At 39.7% G+C, this 17988-nt stretch overlaps 1 protein-coding gene across 5 annotated transcripts in view; it reads right to left on the bottom strand.

Annotated features, from left to right (window-relative positions):
* Positions 1–17988, bottom strand: part of cep43 (centrosomal protein 43) — a 103498-nt gene that overhangs the window by 66809 nt on the left and 18701 nt on the right. For all 5 annotated transcript variants that reach the window (XM_060830999.1, XM_060831000.1, XM_060831002.1 and 2 more), the window contains exons 2-4: positions 14387–14440; positions 13498–13552; positions 4078–4166 (exon numbers count right to left, since the gene is read on the bottom strand). In XM_060830999.1, the coding sequence (XP_060686982.1) occupies positions 4078–4166; positions 13498–13552; positions 14387–14440 (198 nt within the window). The remainder of the gene's footprint in view (positions 1–4077; positions 4167–13497; positions 13553–14386; positions 14441–17988) is intronic.

Below are 17988 nucleotides of genomic sequence, written 5' to 3'. Positions count from 1 at the left end.
ATGCACTTTTTGGAAACAGTGGCATAATCCAGAGGCGCAGGACAATACACTGGATATATAAGTCAAATCCTACCATGGCAGCATGTGGAATTTAAGTTTAGCATGACAATGCTGCGACTTTGAGAAGTTATTTTGTCCATTTTTTTTAAAAGGAGATTTTAAGGCAAAGGTCCGAGTGAAGACCATAAAGTGAACAGCTTGGGGGCCTTGGTTTGGTTTTAAAAGTTGGAACAATAGGAGCAGCCTTCTAACAGACCAGAATTTCTAGTTTTTTTTAAGTTTAGCTTTAAGCTGTTGGTGCTAAATTCTCAACAGGGCAGAAGCTGCTGGGGTTTTGAAGTCGTAGAAGCTATCCTTTCCCTTTCTCAGTCACAGCAAGAAGCTGGAGTGTCTCTCTATTGCTGGGTTTGTGACGATGCTGCACCCTTAACAAAATTAGTTTGTCCTTGGCTTTTTTCTCCCCCAGAGCGGTTGCAAAGACACAGCTTCCGGGATGTTGAGTTTTTAAGGGTTGTAGGGCCAATTTGATTATGGCTAACAAGTACTGCTTCAGGCAAAAGGTTTTCAAGTTTTAAAAAAACACCTTTTACAATGAAAGGGGAGCAGCCAGTTCTCCCAGCTCAGCTTTTCTTTATTTTTGAGGTAAAAACAATGACTGCAGATGCTGGAAACCAGATTCTGGATTAGTGATGAAGGGCTTTTGTCCGAAACGTCAATTTCGCTGCACTTTGGATGCTGCTTGAACTGCTGTGCTCTTCCAGCACCACTAATCCAGAATTTTCTTTACTTTTAGCAGTCTGGCTGTTCAGAGCAAGCAGTTTGTTTTGAGGCTGCTGGTCAAAGAAAGAGCTACATGGCAGAAGATGTTTCACTGTGAATCTCTCTGTGACAGAAATCTATTTTTCTGAATTTGCCAAGGGTGCGTTTATAGGATGTTACTACATTGGAACAGTTAGTTAGGTATAGTTACTGTCTATTATTCTGTTCAGTTTTCCAATACAGTCAAGTTAGTCTAAGTTCTTTCTTCGTATTTTAACTATCGTGTTTAAATAAACTGTATTTTGCTTAATGTCAAGTAGTTTGACCAGTCACATTAGACTCAAGAAGCTTGACATCATCCAGGACAAAGCAGCTCACTTGATTGGCACGGCATCCACTCCCTCCACCACTGACGCTCAGTAGCAACAGTGTGTACTATCCACAAGATGTACTGCAGAAATTCACAAAAGATCCTGAGACAGCACTTTCCAAACTCAGGACCACTTCTATCTAGAAGGACAAGGGCAGCAGATATACGGGAACACCACCACCTTCAAGTTCCCCTCCAAAACACTCACCATCCTGACTTGGAAATCTATCATCGTTCCTTCACTGTCACAGGATCAGAATCCTGGAATTCCTTCCTTCCGTGTATGTAGAGTCAGAGGAGATAGGGGAAGCACTAAATGAATACTTTCTGTCAGTATTCACACTAGAAAAAGACAATGTGGTCGAGTGCAATACTGAGGTACATGGTACAGGACTAGATAGGATTAAGGTGCATAAGGAGGTGGTATTAGCAATTCTGAAAAGTGTAAAAATAAATAAGTCCCCTGGGCTGGATGAGATTTATACTGGGTCTCTTTGGGAAGCCACGGAGGAGACTGCAGAGCCTTTGGCTTTGATCTTTATGTCATCATTGTCTACAGAATGAGTGCCAGAAGACTGGAGGATAGCAAATGTTGTCCCCTTATTCAAGAAGGGGAGTAGAGACAACCCTGGTAATTACAGACCAGTGAGCCTTACTTCAGTTGTGGGTAAAGTGTTGGAAAGGGTTATATAACAGATAGGATTTGAAATCTTCTGATTAGGGATAGTCAACATGGTTTTGTGAAGGGTAGGTCGTGCCCCACAAACCTTATTGAGTTCTTTGAGAAGGTTTCCAAACAGATGGATGAGCGTAAAGCAGTTGATGTGGTGTATATGGACCTCAGTAAGGTGTTTGATAAGGTTCCCCACGGTGGCTATTGCACAAAATACGGAGGCATGGGATGGAGGGTGATTTAGCGGTTTGGATCAGAAATTGGCTGGCTGAAAGAAGACAAAGGGTGGTTGTTGATGGGAAATATTTATCCTTAAGTTCAGTTACTAGTGGGGTATCACAAGGATCTGTTTTGGGTCCACTGTTGTACAGCATTTATATAAATGACTTGGAGGAGAGCCTAGAATGATGGTTTCATTAATTTGCAGATGACACGAAGGTCAATAGAGTTGTGGATAGTGACGAAGGACGGTATAGTTACAGAGACATAGATAAGCTGCAGAGCTGGGCTGAGAGGTGGCAAATGGAGTTTAATGCAGAAAAGTGAGGGGATTCATTTTGGAAGGAGTAACAGGAGTGCAGGGTACTGGGCTAATGGCAAGATTCTTGGTAGTGTAGATGAGCAGAGAGATGTCAGTGTCCAGGTACACAGATCCTTGAAAGCTGCCACCCAGGTTGATAGCGTTGTTAAGAAAGCATACATGTATTAGGTTTTATTGGTAGAGAGATTGAGTTTTGGAACCATGAGATCATGCTGCAGCTGTATAGAAGTCTGGTGCAGCTACATTTGGAGTATTGCGTACAGTTCTGGTCACCGCATTATAGGAATAATTGGAAGCTTTGGAAAGGGTTCAGAGGAGATTTAGTAGGATGTTGCCTGGTATGGAGGGAAGGTCTCACGAGGAAAGACTAAGGGACTTAAGGCTGTTTTTGTTCAAGAGAAGAAGGATGAAAGGCGACTTAATTGAGACATAAGATAATCAGAGGGTTAGATAAGTTGGACAGTGAGAGCCTTTTTCCTCAGATAGTGATAGCTAGCACGAGGGGACATAGCTTTAAATAGAGGGGTGACAGGTATAGGACAGATGTCAGAGGTAATTTCTTTACTCGGAGTAGTAGGGGCATGGAACGCACTACCTGCAACAGTAGTAAACACACCAACTTTAAGGGCATTGGATAGGCATATGGACAAGAATGGAATAGTGTAGGTTACATGGGCGTCAGCTTGGTTCCACAGGTTGGTGCAACATCGAGGGCCAAAGGGCCTGTACTGCGCTGTAATGTTTTATGTTCTAATGGTATTGTGGGTCAACCCACAGCAGGTGAACTGCAGCGGTTCAAGAAGGCAGCTCACCACCTTCTCAAGGGCAACTAGGGACAGGCAATAAATGCTGTCTAGCCAATGATGCCCACATCCCACAAAAATGAATAAATTAAAAAACGCCATCTGGAACACAGCACTTTACGTTTGCCTTTATGAAAAAGGTTAGAATTTAGCCCACCTTCTTCAAATATTTTGCAAGAGCCTGGCCTTGTCCCTAACTTTAGTTAATTAATAAAACTCGAATTTGTTTAATGTTTATCACTACTGACAATATCCAAATTCTCATAAAAACAGTTGTACAAAATCACTACAGAAAATTAAAAATGGGATAAAACCAGACAAAACCCCCAGCACAGACCTAGGCACCAGAAGCAACATTGGTCAAGGTGTGCCCAGTCAACACTGCGAAGTTTCCTTACTAATAACTGGGGACTTGTACCAAAACCACAAGAGCTATCTTATAGATTAGTCAAGCTTGATATAGTGGTTCTCATCAAACAACACCATACACAAAAAGCCCAAGCCACCTCTATCATCATGTCCTGTCCCAACAGCAAGACAGACCCACAGAGACACTACTGCAGAGATACAATAAAACGTTGGAAACCAAAGGTGAGGTATTTGGAAATTTAAAAATGTGATGGTGAGAAATTTGCAATGAACTTACAAATATTACAATTGTGACCACATTGCCAAAATATTTATTTGGCTGTGAAGCACAAAGTAGTATCTTGAGGTTATGAAAAGGATTATGGAAATGCAAATTCTTTACATCCCCTCTTTCTGCATTGGGATGACATTTTTAAAGAAAAGACATTTTTTCACCATTAAGTTTTGTCAGAAATAAAAATATAGCTGAAAGAGTAACAAGCTCAATATCTTGAATAAGGCTTGACCAACCTAAAGTCTTATGACTTAATGTTTACATTTTTAAAAAGTGAAATTGACTTACCGTGTTTGTTTCTGGTCGGAATACTGCCAAAGTAAAGTCCAGATTGAAAAATTGGAGAAATTCAGCAACAAGACCAGCCACCAAACGCCCTACGAAAGAAAACTGTCTGTCAAATTCTGAACAAATTTACCGGTATGTTTCATATATGATTTGGAGATGCCGGTGTTGGACTGGGGTGTACAAAGCTAGTGTGCTTCTAATTAAACCTGTTGGACTATAACCTGGTGTGGTGTGATTTTTAACCTAGTTTCATATATGGAATGGTTACAGCAAAAGAGGATATCATTTGGCCAACTGTGTTAACCCTGGCTCGATGCAGAGAAACTCAACTAATTTACACTACTGTCCTTTCTGCATAGCCTTAACTTGTTTTCTCTTCAAGTAGCTATTCAGTTTCCTCTTTGAAGATATGGGTTAAATCTGCCTTTACCATACTCAGATAGTGCATTCCATATTCTAATCACTCATTGCATAAAATAGGTTTTGTTCCTTTGCCATTCACCTTTAATCAGTGCCTTCTGCTTCTTTACCCTTTCAAAATGGAATGACATCCTGCTCGGGAGATTTGTTAAAATCTCTGTTCAGATTATTTTCTGATAACCACTGGAGATGGGACTTGAATGCCAGCATTCTGACCAGAGGCAGGTACACCATCACTGCATCACATGAGCCCCAGTATCTATTATAATCAAGTTGTTGCTCAGATATGGTATGACACACCTCTGGGGCAGATAGAACTTGAACCTGGGCGTCCTGGCTCACAGGCATGGTCACTATCACTGCACCACAAGTCTCGTTAGAATGTCATTTTGCAGGTCTCATCATGTCTAGAAATTTCCAAATTAACTTGTTCAGAGTTGTTAAGACTGCATCAAAGGGCTTTTAACTTGGCTAAGATAGATTCATGACCTTTCTGCCACAAGATAGATCTGTTATCCAGTCTGGGCATATTTTGCAATCAACCTGTTTAGAATTATCATGACAAACCTCTGGAGCAGGACTTGAAGCCAGGTTTCCTGGATCAGAGGTAGCAACACTGTAACTACTACACTACATGACAAGAATGCTCAGCAAATATCAATAGCTTCTAATCTACCTGCTCGGATGCGCTATTGTAAACTTATGGAGTAGGTGGGCCTTGAACTTTGGCCTTCTGACTCCTATATAGGGATACTCCCATTGAGCTACAAGAGATTTTATCATCTACTTTGGAGTAAGATATTTTTTAAATCAACCTGCTCAGAAATACAGTTAAAAATACACAACACCAGGTTATAGTCCAACAAGTTTAATTGGAAGCACACTAGCTTTCCGAGCGACGCTCCTTCATCAGGTGATTGTGCCTGATGAAGGAGCGTTGTTCCGAAAGCTAGTGTGCTTCCAATTAAACCTGTTGGACTATAACCTGGTGTTGTGTGATTTTTAACTGTGTACACCCCAGTCCAACACCGGCATCTCCAAATCATGCTCAGAAATATTAATACATACCTCTGAAGCAGGAGGTACTTGAAATTAGGCCTGCTGGCTCCACATTAGGGACACTACGATGACACCTCATGAGCCCTTTGCAGGAGGTACCTTTCAGATCAAGGTAACACTGGACTCAGAAGAGCCTGTTCCACATAGTTTTTCTCATTTTACATATTTCTGGACTCAGAGTCATGCAGCACAGAAACAGACCCTTCAGTCCAACATGTCCATGCTGACCAAGTTTCTCAAATGAAAATAGGCCCACTTGCCTGCTTTTGGCCCATATCTCACTAAACCTTTCCTATTCATGCACCTGTCCAAATGTCTTTTCAATGTTGTAACTGTATCTGCATCTACCACGTCTTCTAGCAGTTCATTCCATATATAGAACAGCAGCTCATTTTCCACTTGGGAGTTCCACAAGTTTTTGGACTCACCATCGGTGTGAAAAAGTTATCCTTCAGGTCCCTTGTAAATCTTTCTCCTCTCACTTTAAAAATATGCCCTCTAGTTTTGAACTCCCCCACCCTAGAGAAAAGACTTTTGCTATTCACCTGACCTACGCTTTATTAACCTCGATAAAGTGACCCGTCAACATCCCACACTCCAGTGAAAAAGGCCCCAGCCTACCCTTATAACTCAAACTCTCTAGTCCTGAGGTGGAAAGTAACCCAAGCCTCCTGGCTCGGACAAAGGGACACTATTACTGCTCCAATAGAAATCTGCCAAATATTTTAAGGATTGTTATGAATCAACCTGTTCACAGATGTTATTGCACACCTCTGGATCAGGTGGGACCTAAACCCAGGTTTCCTAAGTCAGAGATAGGGACACTACCAGTGCACTACAAGAGCCCTCAGACGTCTACTTTGGATATTTTGAATCAACCTGTTTAGGAATGTTATTACAAACGCTTGAGCAGTTGGAACCTGAATCCAGGCCTTCTGGATCAAAGATTGAGACAATATCACTGCATCACAAGAGCCCTAGCTCTTCAGGATAATATTTTCTAATCACCCTATTCAAGAATGTTATTAGACACCTCTGCAGCAGATGAGACTTGAACCTGTGTCTCCTGTTTTAAAAGTAGGGACATTACCACTATGCCACAAGAATCCTTCCTACATTAGAGAGGTCCCAGTGATTTTGAATGCCCGTAACAAATTTACTCTCAAATTAAAACACCAAAAGAACTGCAAATGCTGGAAATCAGAAACAAAAACAGAAATTGCTGTAAAACCTCAGCAGGGCTTGCTGCATAGAGTCATAGAAATGTATAACATGGAAACAGACCCTTCGGTTCAACCCGTCCATGCCGACCAGATATCCCAACCCAATCTAGTCCCACTTGCCAGCACCCGGACCATATCCCTCCAAACCCTTCTTATTCATGTACCCATCCAGAAGCATTTTAAATGTTGCAATTGTACCAGCCTCCATCACTTCCTCTGGCAGCTCATTCCATACATGTACCATCCTCGGTGTGAAAAAGTTGCCCCTTAGGTCTCTCTTATATCTTTCCCCTCTCATCTCCACATTTCTTCATGGTTGCCTCCTCCGTTGCTAATAGGAGCTTCCTATTTTCAATTTCAAGCCATTTACCATATCCAAGGCAGGGGAGGGGAATGGGTGTCTGCTGGTGGCATCCAGCTGGAAGTGGCAGACATGACGGCTAATGATTCTCTGGATGCTGGTGGGATAGTAGTTGAGGACAAGGGGGTTCCTGGACCTGTTGTGGGAGGGATGAGAAATGTAAGAGATGGATCAAACCCAGCTGAGGGCCCTGTCAACTATGATCCTCAATTGAGGAAGGTGGTGGACATTTCAGAAGTCCCCTTGTCGAAGTGACGTCAGAAAAGATGCAACTGAGACAGAGAAACTGGGAGAACAGAATAGTGTTTTTACAGGAAGTAAGGGTGTGAGGATGTACAGTGAAGGTAACTGTAGGAGTCAGTTGGCTTGTAGTGGAAATTGGTGACCAGGATATTCCCAGAAATAGAAACAGAGATGTCAAGGAAAGGAAGGGAGGAGTCAGAGATGGATTAAGTGAAGGTGAGAGTGGGGTGGAAATTGGAAGTGTAATTGATAATCATTTCCATTTTCGACGAGAGAGGTGAGCAGCACCGATGTTATCATCAATGTACCAGAGAACAGTTGTAGGTGGAGGCTGGAATAGGACTTGAACAAGGAACGTTCGACGTATCCCACAAAGAGACAGACGTAACTAGGGGCCATGCAGAAATCCATGGCCACCTCCGACCTGAAGAATAAGTTACTCTCGAAAGTCTCTTCTCAGAGAACAGCCGTTTCTCCAATCAATTCATGTAACTCATGTCCTTTATTGCCTGATCAAATTTTATAAATCTTTCTGTATACTCTCTCACTCCTTCACATCTCATGTACAGTAAGGAACTCAGAATGGGACACAATAATTTAGTTGAGTTGTCATGTTTTATGAAGATTTCCAATAACCTCCTGTCTAATGCACTACATACCCTTATTCATACAGCTTAGGATTCTGTTTACCTTATTAACCATTTTCTCAACCACCTACCACCTTTAATGATTTGTGTGAAGAAACCTCCAGGATCCTCTACCCTTGGAACTGCTTTATTTTGCTTTGCATCGTTCTTCCTTTCAAAATATATTACTTCACACTTCTCTGGATTAAAGTTAATCATGAAATCCTTCACTATTCTCCTCTTCATTATTCACAACACTTATATATGTCATGTCAAATTCAAATTTTTGAAGTGCTTTGCAAATCCAAATCTAAGTAATTAATGTAAGTCTGTAAAAGCCATGGTCCTGGTATCACTCACACCTCCTGCACTCCAAAATAATAACTTAATCACTACTATAAATAGCATAATACTGCATATAGTGGAAATCTGAAAGTACCATGGAGGCAGAAATAGAGTTAATGTGCCATATCAATAACCTTTCATGCCTATGTTACTGATCTAACATATTAACTCTATTCTCTCTCCACAGATGCTGCTGATTTTAACTTTACCACTTTTCCATTTCGTATCACCCAGCTAACTTCAGAGGCATGCTGCACGGCCTCTTCATTCCATTTCTACCAGATTAGTTTGACAAAAATGTTGAAATTGGAGAATTCTTTGAAAAGTAAAAATAACAAGCAATCTTCGCTGCCTAGCAGAACAATCCAAAATTGCACATTAAAATAAACAGACTTCAAAAGCTCATGGTCAACATCCTAAGACAAATCTGAAAGAAAAAGTGGTAGGAAGAGAAAGTCAGAGAGATCAAACAATGTGCAGAGCAACATCAGATTGTACCAAAGTCAAATGGACAAAATTCCCTTTGCATATCTGGCTTTTTAATGATAATAATGTTCAGACAATGCTAGAAGAAATCATTTTCAACAAATCTTTGAAGTGAATCCACAATGAAGTTACTCTCCCGGTATCCTCCAACAGAATCCATTGGTGAACCTCCATTGATGGGAGAGCATCAAAAAGAAATCAAATTGATTTTAAAAAGCCTTTCAGATTTGATGGCATTCAAGCTGTGGTCCTTAAAGTGGGAGGGTTTTATTTAGCTAATACCAAAACTCCAGGAACCCATCCTAATGATTCAGGAAGAAAAGAAATTCTTCCCTAACTTCAGGAATGCAACAATTGTAACTATCTCTAAGAAAGCAAGTTATTCATGTTGTGGAAACAAATAAGGTTTATTATCGTCCATAGCATAGAAAATCCTGACTCTCATGCTCCTGAATTGCTTACATCCTGAGACTGAGTAATCCACCTGGAGACATCAAGTGTGGCTTTAGACTGTTCTCAGAAAACCTTCAGTATGCTGTACTGCCAGACAAATTCAAGAAAAATGCCAAAATCAACACCAGGAATCCTTCACTGCATTAATTGGTCTGACCAAAGCATTTCACTCTAATTTACAAAGCTCTGCGATTGCAGTCCAAAGATCTGGATCTCTGACAAACTACATCATAATTCTGCAATTATGTCATTTGAGTTGGAGATCTGAAACACAGCTACAAAATCCAAACCAGGATTAAGGAAGACTATATGTACTAAATAACACCTAGAATGGAAAACTAGTTTCAGTCACCTTAGTGCCAAAATGACCACAGAATCCTTACAGTGCAAAAACAGCCTATTTGACACAAGTCCACACCAACCCTCTGAAGAGTATCCCACCCAGACCCATTCCCTTATCCTATTATTCTACATTTCCCCTGATTAATGAATGCACCTAATCTACACATCCCTGAACACTATGGGAAATTTAGCTTGGTCAATTCACTTAAACTCCATATTCTTGGAGAAAACCCATGCAGACAGGGTAAGAAAGTGCAAACTTAACACAGACAGTTACCCGAGAGCTGGAATCGAACCCGGGTCCCTGGCACTGTGAGGCAGCAGTGCTAACCACTGAGTGTTGCCCCAAAGTTGCAACAACTGGTATTTACCAATAAAATTCTTCATAAATGATAGAAATATAGTGTACTGATAGCTTGTCATCTCACACTTAGTCGTAGATCTGTACAGCAATGGAAACAGACCCTTTAGTCCAACTCGTCCATGCCAACCAAATATCCTGAATTAATTTAGTCCCACTTGCCAGCATTTGGCCCATATCCCTCTAAATCATTCCTATACATTTACCCATCCAAATGCCTTGTAACACGTTGTTCTGGCAGCTCATTCTACACATGGGCATCACACTCTGCATGAACAAATTGTCTTTTAGGTCCCTTTTAAATCTTTCCCCTCTTACCTTAAAACCTACACCTTCTAGTTTTGGACTCCATGCCTCTGGGAAAAGATCTTGGCTATTCATCTTATGTATACCCCTCTGGATTTTATAATCCTCTGTAAGGTCACCTCTCAGCCTCCAACATTCCAAGGAAATTAGCCCAGCCTATTCAGCCTCTCCCTGTAGTTCAAACCCTCCAGCCCTGGCAACATCCTTGTAAATCTTATATGAACCCTCACATTACACAATATCTTTCATATAGCAGGGTGACCAGAATTGAATGCAATATTCCAAAAGGGGCCTAACCAATGTCCTATACGGCTGCCACATGACCTTCCAACTCATATACTCAAGCCACTGACCAATAAAGGCAAACATACCACACACCTTCTTCACTACCCTGTCTGCCTGTGACTCCACTTTCAAGGAACAATGAACCTGCACTCCAAGGAAACTATGTTCAATAACACTCTCCAGGACCTTACCATTAAGGGTATAAGTCCTGCCCCGATTTGCCTTACCAAAATGCAACATCTCAGACTAAACTCTAGACTAAACTCTAGACTAAACTCTAGACTAAACTCTAGACTAAACTCTAGACTAAACTCTAGACTAAACTCTAGACTAAACTCCTCGGCCCACCAGCCCATCTGATCAAAATCCTGAGGTAACCTTCTTGGCTGTCAATTACAACACCAATTTTGGTGGTCATCTGTGAACTTATTAACCATCCCTCCTATGTTCACATCCAAGTCATTTATATAAAAATGACAAAAAGCAGTGGGTGTGTATAGTGGAAAAACTATACTACACCATCCTGGTCATCGTTGGTGTCTCTGGTAAATTATGTAAAGTGCTGCATTAAATCATACTTATTTCCACTCTGATTTTAATTGCATTTAGCAAGGAAAATGCTAGGTAATAGTGTCCTCTAGTACTTGCTGAGTTTAAAGTGAATAGTTTGTCAATTATGAGGTTCCTCACTAATATACAGCATTGTTTTTTTTTCTATACTGTGCAGAATGGCTTCGCATGGAGGCCCCATTGACAAAGTTTGCCACGGCATTAGCCCTGGTTGGTCTAGAAAGAGTTTTGCAAGACCATACTCTCTCTATGGTAGTTCAAAGCCTGCTATCAGTCAGATGGGTTTTTTGAACAAACCCCCACCTTCTAGTGACATCTGGGTGTTTCCCATTCCTTGATGTAAAGGTATTTTGTTGGTGGATCTTCCTCAGGGAGCTTGCTCCAAATGGGAGCACAGATACAACGTGAGCAGGTCATTATGGAGTGAAAGGGAGGGTCAACATCTGTGAACCAAACATCGAGAAATATCTTTCTTCAAGGACACTCCACTAAAATTCAAACACATGAAAGTCAATGCTGATGGACTGGAACAGGTTCAGATGGTCAAAAAACATTTCTCCTGTTGTTAGATGCTGTCTTCCCAACTCAAATAGGCAAAATCCCAGGGAGGAAGAAAAATGTTTCAAAGACAGTCAAGGCTCTCCATGGATCATGGCAGCACTGGCATCAATGCTGGGAGGAGCTTTTCACCGATCTTTCAAAATGGCTACAACTTGTTCATCAAGCTGAATCATAGTTTGATACATATAACTTATTGAAAAGGCAAAGCAGTGGAAAAGAATAAGAAGATACAAATCCTGGACTCTGGATCTCACAATCTTGTGGCACACCCTGCCCCACATAACCAAAAAGATCCACAGATCAACCTGTTCAAGCACAGTCCTAACCAATGGCAAAAATACGAAGAAGACATTACTTGAAATTTAAGCACAGCTAACAACATTTCCATTGTATTAACTTTGCTGATAAACTCATTATGTGCTGTTTTATCAAACTCCATTTGGAAGTCCAGGTTCAGCACAACTATTACATTCAACCTTCTCTGCTAGCTCATAAAAAAAATACAAGTTAAATTATCAATTTGCCTTTAGCAAATCCATGTTAGCTTTCCTTTATTGGGAGAAAGTGAGGACTGCAGATGCTGGAGATCAGAGCTGAAAAATGTGTTGCTGGAAAAGTGCAGCTTAATTGGTCCAAATTTAAGGTGACAAAATTTAATCTCAGATCATCGGTTCTTAGTTTTGTTTTCCCATATCCAATGTTAAAACTGACTTGTCTGTAATTGCTAGGTTCATCCATACTTACTTCTCTGAATGAAAAAGGTGCATTATTTGCAATCGTAAATCCTGTAGTACTACTTATGTATCCAAGGAGGATTTGAAGGTTATGGCCAGTACCTCCACTGTTCCTATTTTTCAAATTCCTCAGTATCCACAGATGCATCTCATCTGATTCTGGAAAATTATCAACTTTCAGTACACTCCAGATTTCCTAATACCTCAAATTTTATCAACTGTTACCCGATCTCCTGTTTCAGCTCCTAACTTATCACAGCACCTGCTTCCTTGGCAAAAACATATGCAAAGAACTCATTTTGCATCTCATCCACCTCTCTGTCTCTATGCACGCATTGCCCTTTTGATCTCTAATGAGCCCTGCTCACTCTTACTGTTTAAATGCCTTTCAGTGACTTTTAAATTCTCTTTTTATCTTAGCTTGTAGTCTCTTTCCATGTTTTCTTTTTGGTTCTCTTTCTCCACTTTCCCTTATCATCATTCTACATACAGTCGCGTTCTTACTTATACAAACAACTTGACAACTGTTATTTCTCATCAATTATTTTTTCGCTATAAAATTTGTCATCCAGACAGCTTTGGTTTAGTTTGTCTTATGTTTCATTTCATGGAAAAATATTACTTACAACCAGAAACATAGCTCACATTTCAAGACAATCCATTGCTCCCTTAGAATTTTGTCTGTCAATTTTTGATTCCAATTTATCAAAGTCAGTTCTGTTCTCACAATATTGAAATCACACCACCCCTTCCCTCCTCCACCACCTTCAATGATTTTTCCACTAACTTTCTCATTATCCTTTTCCAGAGCTCACCTAAACTTTATGATATTGTGATCACTCTCTCTTAGTTGGCCTCTCATGCCCCAAATGTGAATGGAAAAATGCCTCAATTTCTTGTTGATTTAGAAACATAATGATCTAGAAAAATTTTCCAAATATGTTTCAGAAGCTATATCCCCCCCTTATATTACAATATTCCAGTGCATGTAGTAGGATAGAGCAGTTTTAATTTAACTTACAAATCCAATTAAAATAGTACTTACCATCCTCTGTGTTCAAAAATGTCTTCAAGCTCTCATTAACCAATGGCGTTTTATTCTATAAAATAAATTAGAAATAGCTACTTGAAGTCCACTTTCTACATGATTAAAATTCGTCTTCCTTTGTAATGCATTTTTTAAAAAAAACTTACCTTGTGATTTATTTGCTACTTATGTTTTATCGTTAACTTTGTCCCCTATTCTGTCAAAGATTAATTTGGCTATATAGTTCTTTTCTGATGCCTCTAGTTGACTTTACCTTTCCTTCTCAAAATCTATTTTTTAAACACTTGTAATTGTGTTTTGTTAAGTAAACGTTAGTGTAATTGTAAACTAGAAACAAACATAGAACATAGAAAAATACAGCGCAGTACAGGCCCTTCGGCCCTCAATGTTGCGCCGACCGACATCTGAGATGCTGGTAGGAAGCTTTTCCTGAGCAATTTTCACATTCTAGTTATGCAAAGAAATGATGGAAAGAGGCTGAATAACAAAAAAAAAAGCATGGAAATTACTGTATTTGATAGTGGAATCCAATGGTTTCTTATTCATCTGAGAAACTAACCTCTACATACATTTAGCTAATCTTTTTAACTTAGTTAAGTTACCACTAGTGCTTTAAGCTATGCAACATTTGCTAAATAATAACTAATCACACAAACAAATATTGCATATACACAATTTCTAATTTTAAAAAGCTTTTTTCAAACAATCATTCAATGGCTGGAGCACTGCCTCCCGCATCATTGCCTTCCATAACACTGTAGGCAAACACTGAATTTAGCATGTGCTACATGAATACAATTCTGATTTTTGACAATTAAACAAAATGTACAGCAATTAATACTTAACAGTTAATTAAAATGACTCAATGTTTTGCAAAAACACTCACCTCTACTCTCTCCTGTTCTTCAAGAGCCAAGAATACAGCTGCCCGTAATTCAGCCTGAAATAAGAAATGCGTAGTTTGATTTCATTCTAGTTTCTATCGTCTCAAACTCAAGAAGATCATTTTTCACATCTAAAAAGGCTACAAAACATATTCAAGTAAGCTAATTCTCCATTTAGACCCTTTAGTAGCTCGTGATTCACATTTGTAAACCAACGAGTAACAAAAATACTTTATCACTTTTTCAAACACTCCAACACTCAACACATGTTCCATCTAGATTTATCCATTCAATGGGCATTTGCTCTTTGTTTACACAAAAGTACATGTTTAAAATGTTTTTGTAAAAAAAATTGTTTTTTCTGGATTGTTTTGATTGGTTAAAGACAGGGCTTTCTTAACTGTGGGATCATGAGTTGAGTTTCTTGGGTCTTGAATTCCAGGGCAGTAATGGCTGCTGTAGAGCTCTGACTGAGTGTCAATAGCTACGAGATCCCTTTAAATTCTCACGATTTTTAACAGTGGATACGTACTAACTGAGGAATCTCTAAGGCACAACTACTGCTCCAAAATGTCAAAAATCACATGACACTAGGTTATAGACCAACAGGTTTATTTGAAACTGCAAGCTTTTGGAGCCCTCGCTCCTTCCTCAGGCAGCTAGTGAGAGAGAATACATTGATTTGTTACTATAAATTCTACATCCAAAGAGTAATACAAATTATGCAATGTATTGAACAAACCGAGCTAGCTATTAAGTCTTTAATCAGTTAGAATGGAGGTGCAGGTTTCCATTGATTAATATGTAAATCCCTGCCCCAAGATAACTTCAGGTTTTATCAGAATAAACGTGAACCTTAGGTCAGACAATGCATTTTAGGTGCAAGGCCATGTTCCAAGTCTGTTTGTATCTCATCCTGGAGGCAGACTGGTGTTATTTCCAAAGTAGGAATTTATAAAATGCCACAATGACTGATTATCTACAGACTGTACTTTTTTAACAAAATTGAATATCCCCTGCAAATTCAAATCTGCAAATGCAATTTCACCCCATAAATTTGCATATGAGGGAGGGAGAGGATGCATGCATGCTTTAGAGAGACGGAGTGTGTGCAAGTATGACAGAATATGTGTATGTGCGCTTGAGAGCGTGTGCAAATGTGAGGGAATATGTGAGTGTGTGTATGAGAGAAGGTGAGAGGATGGCACAGCAGCACAGTGGTTAGCACTGCTGCCTCACAGCGCCAGAGACCTGGGTTCAATTCCACCTCAGGTAACTGTCTATGTGGAGCTTGCACATTCTCCCCATGTCAGCACTGGTTTCCTCCGGGTTCCTCCCACAGTCCAAAAACGTGCAGGTCAGGTGAATTGACCGTGCTAAATTGCCCGGAATGTTAGGTGTAGGGGAATCTGGGTGGGTTACTCTTCGGAGGGTCGGTGAGGACTTGTTAGACCGAAGGGCCTGTTTCCACACTGTAAGTAATCTAATAAGCTTATTTTGAAATGGAGTCTCTGGATTTAATATTGGAGGATAAGGAAATGGCAGAAGAATGGAAGAGATTTGTATTACCTTCACTAGGGAGGACACAAGTAACATCCCAGAAGTAATTGTAACTCAGGGATTGAAATGGTGCCTGTGGGGAGCAATAAACTTACTGAATAAAATCACAATTCTCAAGAAAACAGTACGGAGTAAATCACTGGAACTGCAAGTTGACAAGTCCCCAGGTCCTGATGGATTTCATCCATGATCTTAAACAATGTAACCAGTGAAACAAATAATGCATTGTTTTTGAAAAATAAAACCAATTAGATTCAGGGAAGGTGCCTTCAAAGTAGAAAATTGCTAACGTAACTCTTGCATTCAGAAAGGGTGGCAAAAAGTAGGAAACTACACACCAGTTAGCTTAATGCCTGCTTTAGGGACAATGTTAAAGCTGTTACTACATACATTATAATTAGATAAGTTCAATGTAATCAGGCGGAGAGAACGTGATTTTGTCAAAGGGAAATAATGTTTAACTAATTTACTGGCATTCTTTTATGAATAAACAGAAACCAATGGATGTATTATATTTAGATTTCCAAAAAGAATTTGATAAGGTGCTATATTAAAGGTTATTACAGAAATAAAGTCTCATGATGTATGGGGCAACACCTTGGTATGGATAGAAGGTTAGCTTGCTATCAAGAAGCAGGGAATAAAAATAAGTAAGCCTTTTTCAGGCTAGCAAGATGTTATAAGTGATATGCAACTGGCATTAGTGCTGAGTCCTCAACTCTTTATAATTCACAGAAATGATTTGTATGAAGAAATAAAAAATATAGCAGCTAAGTTTGCTGATTACACAAAGATAGATAGGAAAGTGAGTGGTGAAGAGTTCATAAGGTGTTTACAAAGAATATGGATAGGTTATGTGAGTGGTCAAAATTCTGGCAAATGGAGTCAAATTGTCTGTTTTGGCAGAAAAACCAAAAAAGCATGACAGTTTGCAGAGCTCTGAGATGCAGAGAGATCTAGGTATCCAATGCGTGAATCATAGAATAAGAGTATGAAGGAACAACAAGTAAACAAGAAAGTTAATGGAATGTTATGTTCTATTGTGAGAGGAATTCAATGAAAGAGTAGGGAGGTTATTCTTCAGTTATATAGGGCATTAATGGGACCACATGTAGAATACTGTGTGCTAAAGAGGATGTTAATGCATTACAATAATTGCACAGACGGTTTACTAAACTAAAACCTGGGATGAGAGGGTTGCCTTATGTGTAAAGGCTGGATAGGTTAGTATCCACTGGAGGTTAGAAGAGTCAGAGCTGACTCAACTGAAACATACAAGACCCAAAAGGGACTTTGCTGGGTCGATGTTGAAAGCATTTTTCTTCTTGTGGGAGAATGTACAGCTAGATATCATACTTGTAAAATAACCAAGTACCCATTTAAAACGAAGATGATGAAACATTTTTTTCACTGAGGATTAAGAATCTTTGGAATTATCCTCCTTAAAATACAGTGGATTAAAATTTTCAAGTTTTGTTTTTAAAAGGGACAGGTAAATAGATTCTAGATTACTAAGGGTACAAGATTTTTGGGGATATACAGAGTTGAGGTTAAAATCAGATCAGCCATGATTTATTGAATGGTGGAGCAGGCTCGAAGGGCTGAGTGACTTACTCTTGTCTTTATGCCTGTATACATTTGATAAAGCAGCAACTAGAAACTTGTCACAATAGATGCCTTTAAGAGTGATTTGTTCGGTGCCGTTTCTCTTGAAGAGGGGTGTTGGCAACCTGGTCCCAAGGTGTCCGCTCCATAGAAATCACAGTAAATAACTTTAGGTTTTTTAAAAAGTTAGACAAAAGAAGCATGAATGAGTGGAATCGGACTCAGGCAGGTTTCAGTTTTGTTTTCAGTTGTTGAAGTCAGGAGTTTATTTGGAGTTGAAGCTGCTATATACAGTTCTCTCTCTGCTGCTACAAAGCGCTCGAGTTCTCTCTCTGCTGCGAGCTTTATTTGGTTGATGTTCCTTTCTCCTGGACTGGAGGAGATAAAAGAGAGAGAAATGTGTTTTGCTGAATTTGCCTCTGCCAAGGGTATGTGTTTG

This window comes from Hemiscyllium ocellatum, chromosome 10 (genome assembly GCF_020745735.1).
Source record: "Hemiscyllium ocellatum isolate sHemOce1 chromosome 10, sHemOce1.pat.X.cur, whole genome shotgun sequence".
In the NCBI taxonomy this organism is placed as follows: Eukaryota; Metazoa; Chordata; class Chondrichthyes; order Orectolobiformes; family Hemiscylliidae; genus Hemiscyllium; species Hemiscyllium ocellatum.
Note: the sequence above shows the minus strand (reverse complement) of the source record. Positions and strands in the feature narration are given on the sequence as shown.